General features: G+C 46.2%; 1 protein-coding gene across 4 annotated transcripts in view; it reads left to right on the top strand.

Annotated features, from left to right (window-relative positions):
• Positions 1–7,182, top strand: part of SMOX (spermine oxidase) — a 48,391-nt gene extending 41,209 nt beyond the window's left edge. For 2 of the 4 annotated variants that reach the window (XM_083398466.1, XM_083398467.1), the window contains exons 4-7: positions 397–570; positions 1,907–2,609; positions 4,950–5,110; positions 6,660–7,182. In XM_083398466.1, coding sequence (XP_083254592.1) covers positions 397–570; positions 1,907–2,609; positions 4,950–5,110; positions 6,660–6,797 — 1,176 coding nt within the window. In that variant the 3' untranslated portion in view covers positions 6,798–7,182. Of the gene's footprint in view, positions 1–392; positions 571–1,906; positions 2,610–4,949; positions 5,111–6,659 lie in introns of all 4 variants that reach the window. The other 2 variants (XM_083398468.1, XM_083398469.1) reach the window with 2 other exon arrangements.
• Positions 7,183–10,310: the final 3,128 nt, after the last annotated feature.

Consider the following 10,310-nt stretch of genomic DNA (forward strand, 5'->3'; position numbering starts at 1 on the left):
TTATTCCACTTCCAAGGTACGACTCTATCTGCACAAGCAAAAGCAGGCATTCATCAGTTGGACTTACATTTAATACTGTTTTTAGTGTCTGGTTTGCTCTAAGGTAGCCGTGGAACACACAACACATCTGACGCATTGCTTTCCTTGCTAATGTAGCCGTTTTACAATGTTGTGTTAATATATTCCTAGCTGCAAACATGGAAAATATTTGTATGTCCATGACTAGTAGGTTCTTCCGCTAACCTATAAGCATATTTAATACACTTGTCCCATAATAAAAGAAACTTTTCCAACAACCATTTCCTGAAACAGCTGTGCAGTTTGCATTCCCACCATGTCTGGACGTATGGTGTTGTTAACCCCCTTTGTGTGTCCCCTCTCCCTGTCTTGAGACAGGTCTATAACCTGACTCAGGAGTTCTTCCAGAGTGGTAAACCAGTCAATGCCGAGAGCAAGAACAGCGTGGGCGTCTTCACGCGAGATGTCGTGCGCAAGCGCATCAAAGCTGATCCGGACGACTCGGAGACGATCAGGAGGCTGAAACTTGCCATGATCCAGCAATACCTTAAGGTATGGACAGCGATGGTGGGGGTTTGCTTGAGACGTTGCAGCACCATATAGCATAGGCTGGCAATAGCAAGTTGGCATGTGGCTGAGATTTTCAAAACCCATTTGTGGAATTCTCTGCCCGGGGCGGTTTGACTGGTGCCTTCATTATACACCTTTAGGTGCCAGGTGAAAATGTTTCTCTTTAACCAGGCGTTTCCTGATTCACATTCATTGCCCTTTTAAAATCTGTTGTTGGACAGAGGAGTTACTGGGTTAGAATCATAGAATCATAGAGTTGGAATAGACCACAAGGGCCATCGAGTCCAACCCCCTGCCAAGCAGGAAACACCATCAGAGCACTCCTGACATATGGTTGTCAAGCCTCTGCTAAAAGACCTCCAAAGAAGGAGACTCCACCACACTCCTTGGCAGCAAATTCCACTGTCGAACAGCTCTTACTGTCAGGAAGTTCTTCCTAATGTTTAGGTGGAATCTTCTTGTAGTTTGGATCCATTGCTCCGTGTCTGCTTCTCTGGAGCAGTAGAAAACAACCTTTCTCCCTCCTCTATGTGACATCCTTTTATATATTTGAACATGGCTATCATATCACCCCTTCACCTCCTCTTCTCCAGGCTAAACATGCCCAGCTCCCTTAGCCGTTCCTCATAAGGCATCGTTTCCAGGCCTTTGACCATTTTGGTTGCCCTCCTCTGGACACGTTCCAGTTTGTCAGTGTCCTTCTTGAACTGTGGTGCCCAGAACTGGACACAGTACTCCAGGAGAGGTCTGACCAGAGCAGAATACAGTGGCACTATTACTTCCCTTGATCTAGATGCTATACTCCTATTGATGCAGCCCAGAATTGCATTGGCTTTTTTAGCTGCCGCGTCACACTGTTGGCTCATGTCAAGTTTGTGGTCAACCAAGACTCCTAGATCCTTTTCACATGTACTGCTCTCAAGCCAGGTGTCACCCATCTTGTATTTGTGCCTCTCATTTTTTTTGCCCAAGTGCAGTACTTTACATTTCTCCCTGTTAAAGTTAATCTTGTTTGTTTTGGCCCAGTTCTCTAATCTGTCAAGGTCGTTTTGAAGTGTGATCCTGTCCTCTGGGGTGTTAGCCACCCCTCCCAGTTTGGTGTCATCTGCAAATTTAATCAGGATGCCCTTGAGTCCATCATCCAAGTCGTTGATAAAGATGTTGAATAAGACCGGGCCCAAGACAGAACCCTTTGTCCTTGTCTTTATTCCTGTTATGAATTTTGTGTTTTTTCTGTTGTGATTTTCTGTTGTAAGCCGCACTAGGAGAAAAACAGCCCCCATGTGAAAGCCCTTCTTCTCTGCCTGCTTTTCCCTAGGTGGAGAGTTGCGAGAGCAGCTCCCACAGCATGGACGAGGTGTCGCTCAGCGAATTCGGGGAGTGGACCGAAATCCCCGGGGCCCACCACATCATCCCATGTGGCTTCATGAAGATTGTGGAGATCCTCTCCCGCGCCATCCCAGAGTCGGTCATCCAGCTGAACAAGCCGGTCAAGTGCATCTACTGGAACCAGTCGGTCAGCAAGGAGATCGAGGGGGTGGCCGACCACAACAGCGACCGCACGGGGGAGCGAGACGTGGGCTACCACGTCTGCGTGGAGTGCGAGGACTGCGAGTTCATCCTGGCCGACCACGTCATCGTGACGGTGTCTCTGGGGGTGCTGAAGAAGCACCACGAGAACATGTTCCACCCCCGGCTGCCCGAGGAGAAGGTGATGGCCATCCAGAAGCTGGGCATCAGCACCACGGACAAGATCTTCCTGGAGTTTGAGGAGCCCTTCTGGAGCCCCGAGTGCAACAGCATCCAGTTCGTGTGGGAGGACGAGGCCGAGGCTGAGAGCCTCACCTACCCCGAGGGGATGTGGTACAAGAAGATCTGCAGCTTCGACGTCCTCTACCCGCCCGAGCGCTACGGCCACGTGCTGAGCGGCTGGATCTGCGGGGAGGAGGCCCTGATCATGGAGAAATGTGACGATGAAACCGTAGCAGAGACTTGCACTGAGATGCTGCGTAAATTTACAGGTCTGCGGCTGCCCCCACTGCCTTTGTGTTTGGGTCTGGAGAGTGGAAAGGTCTGGGCCAGGTGGGATGGTAGGCAACGCATTTAAAGCCGTCGTGACTTTCCCAGAGAATCATGGGAAGTGTAGTTTACTAAGGATGCTGAGGATTGCAGCTCTGTGAGGGTTCTCCTAGCAACTCTCAGCATCCTTCACGAACCACAGTTCCCAGGGGAGCCATGATTATTGAAGTGGCACGGGACTGCTTTAAAGGTCTGGTGTGGATGCGACCATGGTAAAATAAGGATGTGGGTTAATGTGTCATGCTCAGATTTTAGCTTTTCTACACACTTAATGGGTTGCCTTAGGCAAACATATGTCTCAGCCTAAAGGGGTGGTACTAATTGCAGGTGTGCGAAGCTCTGCAATTGAGTTCTGCCTTGGTTCGTCATTATTGATCTTCTCATTACTTAGGACTCTTGGTAAATTTCAGAGGACCCTGGTGCGCAGCTTGGAAAATGCTGCCATGGCTCCTCCTGGGAAAATTATCCCATGAACTTCGCCTGCGGACAGGGTCAGAGCTAGACTCTGTCATCTTTTCCATTCGTGATCACTTTTGCTTGGTGCCCCTTTCATCCCAGAAACTATTTATTTAGGGGGACTTTGATTTCCCCCACATGTTAGCATAATGGATTATTTGGATTTGCTGTCCAAACACCCCGAACTTCAGGCAGCCTACGAGGCATTGACAACTGCGGCTCTTTGTAAACCTGATTAAAGTGGTGCCTCATTCAAAACAACTCAGTTTCTTGTACACAGCCTTTGTCGGCTAAGCCCTCGGATGTTAGGTGCCTGGATTTCAGGGGAGCCAGAAGCTTTCAAATTCACAGGATTGCTGTATCTTCTGGCTGCTGCCCAACCATTCAGGTGCTCACGGGTGCAACTGTGTTCCTGAGGATGATTTTAGCCATGCTAAAATCCCAGCTCTCCTTTTGATCTTTCCACGTTGCTGGTCTTCTGTGATAGTACTCAGACGGCTTCAGCATTGGAATTGAGCCACACCTTTGGTCTGAGGTCAATAATCAGTTGCCACAAATGTGGTTGCCAGCAGGCCACCCATCTTTGAGTGTGGTGATCTCCTGTTCCATTGCAGAGTGGGGCTCATCTGAGGAAAAGGCTGTAGTTCAGAGATAGAACATCTGCTTTGCAACATCCAGCTTCAGTCACCAGCACCTCCTAGCAGGACTGCGAATGTCTCCTACCTGGAAACCTGGACAGCTGCTGGTCTGACCTGATAGAATGCAGTTTCCTATACAGTGGTACCTTGGGTTAAGTACTTAATTTGTTCTGGAGGTCCGTTCTTAACCTGAAACTGTTCTTAACCTGAAGCACCACTTTAGCTAATGGGGCCTCCCGCTGCTGCCGAGCCGCTGGAGTACAATTTCTGTTCTCATCCTGAAGCAAAGTTCTTAACCCGAGGTACTATTTCTGGGTTAGCGGAGTCTGTAACCTGAAGCGTCTGTAACCTGAAGCTTCTGTAACCCGAGGTACCACTGTATTCCTTTCTGGAGTTGGAACAAAACTTAAATAGTCATATAAACAATAGATTAATCTCATGTTAATCAACGGACAATAAAATTAAGCAGTGCACTGATAATTCACAATAAAGTCTAAGCATAACACTTTGCTGCTGCAAACACAGCGAAAACAATCCGAGAGTTGAAAACTCAACTTGATTGGTGTAAGGGACGAGCGCCTCAGGTTGTCTTTGTCGGTGGGAGAGATCATCGTGTCTCACTGGTCAGCTACTGCCAGTCTTAAGATGTGCAGTCCCCGGTCCAATAAGTCCAATAAGGTCCTGCCACTGTCTGCCTACTTTAGTGGGTGCATGGAGCTCAGCGTATCACTTGACAAGAGAACTGAATTTCTGCACCAGCCAAAAAAAGAGCCCAAAAGTTTTACTTCACCCCCAAAGGTGCACCCCTCTGTTGTCTCCTGAGATAGACGGGTGATAAAAATACAAGAACGTAATCAAGGTGGCACCTTTGAAACTAAGTCTCAACCCCAAGAAAAACCCTGAAACAGGAGATGGCAGAGACTGCACCTGCTACAGTCCAGTCCCTCCATACTCTAACCCAAGATAAAAACTCATACTAGAAACATGGATTGCAGTACACTGATTTCCTCCAGAACACGACTCTTTCAATTAATCCATTCAATGTTTATCTGAACCACCAGGAGTCACTGTCAGTGAAGTGTGTGCGCATTTTCACAGGGCCATGCAATATGTATCTGGTTAGCTGAACTTGGATTATTTTTCCAGGCCTCTTCCCCTTACGACTTTGCGCCTTCTCTTTCGGTCTAGGGAATCCGGACATTCCGAAACCTCGGCGGATCTTGCGATCCTCGTGGGGCAGCAACCCTTACTTCCGCGGCTCCTATTCCTACACTCAAGTTGGGTCTAGCGGAGCGGACGTGGAGAAACTCGCAAAGCCACTGCCTTATACCGAGAGCTCCAAGACGGTTGTAAGTATTATCCCGGAAACGAACCCCTTGAAAGTACGCTCATTTGAAAAACGGGGCCGTTGGGTAGGAAAAAATCCGCAACGAATTATTAAAACTAGGAAGAGTGCAATTTTTTTTGTCTGGGGTGCAGTAGTAAGGACCAAGGGCAAACAGTCACTTTCTGTCCTGTTGCCAATATTAAACGAATTAATTGACGTAAATCCTTTCTAGTTAGCATTTAAAACGGCTTGAGAATTGTAGGCCGGATCCTCCAGTCCCTAAATCTTAGCCCCAAAGAACATGCGAGGGCGATTGCAGGATCCAAGCTACGCGTTGGTCGATGGAACCGCTGGGCTAAGCTGTCTTCATAGCATTTATTTAAGATAGTATTTTTATGCAGCCATATTATAAACTATCAGGGCAGTGTGTAGTAGTTGTAGTAATTAAGGTTTAATAAGTTAACTCTTTATATTTGGACAACTTTTCTGCTGTACTTTCTTGGAAGGAGAAAAATAATCATTTCCTTAATAACAATTTAAACAATTCATTTAACTAAAGCAATAACATTATAGCGTATGTATCCGTGTTTGTTAACTGATGTGGTTAAACAGTTTAAAAACAAAACTTTGATTGAGTTTTAGCACACATGCAGAACTTAAAACAAATCCTTATTTCCTGATGAATAGCCTTTGGACTATAATGTAACTTAAGTAGAAAACTATCTTTAGAAAGATTTTTCCTCCAAAAGCATTTCATTTTAAAAATCCGATTTAAATTAAAAAAAATTAAATAGATTTTTTTTCAAAAAAAAATCTTTGGTTTTATCCACCCTGATTTTCTATGCAATTTCCCACACGTTTTACTCAAATTTTAATTCAACCAAAACCTCTTTGGACTTCCTGCGTCATGTTACAGTGTTTATTTTTACACCCCTCGTTTTTGGAATTTGAAAAGTTCAACACACCCCACTCAGGCAGTAGTATCCTTTGCCCAATGTGTTCAGGTCTCCCCCCCCAAAACCCCCCCCCACACACCATGTGTTCACAGAACATGGTAAATTTGTGTTTGTGTATGTACAGTGGTGCCTCGCTAGACAAATGCCTCGCAAGACGAAAGAGTTTTTTGTTTTTTGAGTTGCTTCGCAAGACGAATTTCCCTATGGGCTTGCTTTGCAAGACGAAAACATCTTGCGCCTTTTTCTTAAAACCGTCAATGCATTCCTATGGGAAACCGTCAATGCATTTCCTATGGGAAACCGTGCTTCGCAAGATGAAAAATTCACAAGACGAAAAAACTCGCAGAATGAATTAATTTCGTCTCGCGAGGCACCACTGTATCTGCAAAGGGCTGTTCTCTTTCAAGACGCCTTTGGCTCTGCACATCTCATGAAAGACCTTTATTGCATGAATGGAGAAGCGCCAGCATCCATGCCGTTCCGTGTGTGTTTTTGCCTGTGTCCAGTCCTTGCCTCCCCCTGACATTGTTATCTCTCCAAATACCTTTTCCTGACGTCTGTTCTCTCCTCCTTCCCCAACCTCTCCCCTCCCTCCCTCCCTCCCTGGATCTCCAGCCTATGCAGGTGATGTTTTCGGGCGAGGCCACCCACAGGAAGTATTATTCCACTACCCATGGTGCTTTGCTTTCTGGCCAGAGGGAGGCGAACCACCTCATTGAAATGTACCAAGACCTCTTGCAATGCAGAAACTGAGAGGGGCCTGAACCACTCACTCGTGATTCCTTTTACGGTTGTGTGTTTAAAGAAGTCTTTCTTTTCTTTTCTCCTTTTCTAAAAAAACAAGCGAATTAAAAAAAACAACACATTTTTATCTTTTTATATCTCTATATCTCTATAAAAGTCTTAATTCTCTTGACCCGTAGTTGACTGATGGTAGTTTATTTCCATGTACTGTATCTGTCAACAGGAAAAGGTTGCTCTTCCTGTCTGAGTGAAAGCTATCTCTTTTTTTTCTTTTCTTTTGGTGTAATTTTGATTTCTGATTGCACATCTGGTGCTTCTCTCCCCCCCCACCTCTTCCCCAGGTCCCTGGTATTGTAAGTGCCTTCTATATTTCAATAAATGTTGTCATAACCACTGTGCTCTCGTGTGGCTCCATTTCAGAGGGCCTTGTCCGAGACTAGATCACACTCGTCAGCGTTTTCCTAGGTCAAAGCATAGCAATGGCATCCTCGGTGGTGATCCTGTGGCACATTGCTTTCTTTGCCGAATTTGGTTTTGCAACTTCAGCCTTGCAGTTGCTGGAAGCAACAGGTGGGAAGAGCGGCAGTTAGGTCCTTTTTGCATGCTTCCTGCAGGCATCTGGTTGGCCACTGTGAGACCAGCATACTGCTGGACTAGTTGAACCATTGGCATGATCCTGCAAGGCTCTCCGTATGTTCCTGTGCCCCTTTGCCTTGGAAACAGAAGGTCAGGCCCTGTATTTGGGTATAAACCGTGCCGGGATAATCTCTCTAACCCTTAATTGTTGTGCCTAGACTCACAAAGGGGATGCGGGTGGCGCGGTGGGTTAAACCACAGAGCCTAGGACTTGCCGATCAGAAGGTCGACGGTTCGAATCCCTGCGACGGTGTGCTCCCATTGCTCGGTCCCTGCTCCTGCCAACCTAGAAGTTTGAAAGCACATCAAAGTGCAAGTAGATAAATAGGTACCGCTTCGGTGGGAAGGTAAACGGTGTTTCCGTGTGCTGCTCTGGTTCGCCAGAAGCAGCTTAATCATGCTGGCCACATGACCCGGAAGCCATATGCCGGCTCCCTCGGCCAATAAAGCGAGATGAGCGCTGGAACCCCAGAGTCGACAACGACTGGACCTAATGGTCAGGGGTCCCTTTACCCTTTACCTAGACTCACAAAAGCGGGTTGAACGGCTCCTCCAGCAAGCTAGACAACACCTTTTGTGACGTCCTGTTTGGGCTAGCTTAGTTCCCATAGCTGAAACACTGGCTATGCACAGCAGTTCTACTAGAGCTGGGCGATACCTGGTTTTCAACATCGTGATACATCACATCGCGATATACTGATATATTACAATGTCTGAAATAAGGATGGAGCTCTGTAGAGGCATTGGCTGGATTCATGGTTTTCGCTGTATTGTGATATTTGTGTAGCATTCATACATACACACATCACGATATATTGCCAGGTCCAAAAGATGAAACCGATATCATGATACACACTTCAAACTGGTTTGGGACGATATATCAATATATCGTCCAGCCTTGCACTCACCCTTTGGGGTTGCGCTGTGTGCCAAGCTGATATCCTTTTCTTTGACTCCTTTTGCTCCGCTTTTTGCAAGGAGATGAAACATCAGTCCAGGGAGGTGGCTGGCAGGGATTTAGGGCGTTGACGTTCTTCCTCTTGTTTAGTTGTTCTTCCTCTTGTTTCGTTGTTTATGAAGCAATGGCTTAGAAACTGGCTGTTTGCCTTTTTAGTCTCATCTCCCATCATCTGTTTCTATACTGCCTCCCTACAAGATGCCAGAAGCACCTCACTACATCTCCAAATGAATGGTGACAATTCAAAACATGTTAGAAATGGTGATCAGTAATCAGCAAGCTCAAAAAATCGGTCTGTACAAAATTGGATGAAACGATACAAACAAGACAACATAGAATCAAAGATGATTAGAATCAGCGAGAACCGCCTCTGCGTTGCATTATTGCTGCTGTCTCTTTAAAAAAAAAAAAAAAGTTCCTAATCTGGTTATAAAGCTTTGGCATTTCGAACCCTACCTGTGGTTCTGCTTTCGTGTCTCTCTCTGCCCCCACCTTCTTTTTGTATAAGCAAATGTTTGCCAAGACACATGTTCCCATTCAACGGCGCGAGGCAAAAGTCAACACGGAAATCCGAGCTATCGTAAGTAAATACATATTGAATGTTGAGCAGCTGTACAAGATCATCTCAACGTGGGCCGGGCAGCTAGAACTGGTAACGTCTCGTCGAGGCTTTTGTAACGTGGTGTGTGGCAGCCTTCAGCCCAGGGTCCAAAAGCGGCTCACTATGGCTGTTGGGAGTGTGGTAACTCTTATTGCAGCAGTGTGCAGAAAGCAAGAGTCCCGGCAAGACTGCTGGTTTGAAGGGTTAAAGGAAGTGGGAGCTGCCCAAATATAACCAGGATTTTAGCGTCACTGGGACTGGGCTGCATGTCGCAGCCAAAAGAAGCAAGCTTTCCTGCGGAATCTTTATTTTTTTTAATCGAGAGCGTTCAAATTTTAAAGCCCAGCAAGTCTGCAGTCAAATCAATGAAGCATAAGTTTTGTTGCCTTGCAGTAGGGACCGCCTCTCCTGGTATGCCCTGTGGAATCATAGAATCATAGAATCATAGAATCATAGAATCATAGAGTTGGAAGAGACCACAAGGGTCATCGAGTCCAACCCCCTGCCAAGCAGGAAACACCATCAGAGCACTCCTGACATATGGTTGTCAAGCCTCTGCTTAAAGACCTCCAAAGAAGGAGACTCCACCACACTCCTTGGCAGCAAATTCCACTGTCGAACAGCTCTTACTGTCAGGAAGTTCTTCCTAATGTTTAGGTGGAATCTTAGGTGGAATCTTCTTAGGTGGAGGACCTTAAGGTCCACAAAAGGTCCAACACTTTGGAGGTCCGAAGCCACAAGGTGGTTAGATTGGTCTCAACTAGGGCCAGGGCCTTTTCAGTACTGGCCCCGACTTGGTGGAACGCTCTGTCACAAGAGACCAGGGCCCTGCGGGACTTGACATCTTTCCGCAGGACCTGCAAGACAGAGCTGTTCCGCCTGGCCTTTGGTTTGGACTCAGTCTGACCCTTATGTTTCCCTCCCCTTATGGTTTTGATCTATAGGCGACTTTTAAAATGAGGCTGCATTTTAAATTGCATTTTAATCTGTATTTTAAATCCCCCCCATTATGTTTTTATTGTAATTTTACTGGTGTTAGCCGCCCTGAGCCCGGCTCTGGCTGGGGAGGGCAGGGTATAAATGAAATTATTGTTGTTGTTGTTGTTGTTGTTGTTGTTGTTAGGATGCTGGATTTGGGGTTGTGTGGGGTTTCTTAAAGTAGGTAGCCCTTCGTTGCAAGAAAGCTAGACCCACCTCAGCCCGCCTTCCACTGAAAATATTAGCGGAGAGCTGCACTAAAACTGGAATCGCTTGAAAGGTTTTTCTTACAGCCAGCGGAATATAAATTTCATCAAAATAAATTAATTTTTAAATGTCTTAAAACTTA

This window comes from Podarcis tiliguerta (assembly GCF_965153285.1).
Source record: "Podarcis tiliguerta genome assembly, chromosome: 9".
Classification (NCBI taxonomy): Eukaryota; Metazoa; Chordata; class Lepidosauria; order Squamata; family Lacertidae; genus Podarcis; species Podarcis tiliguerta.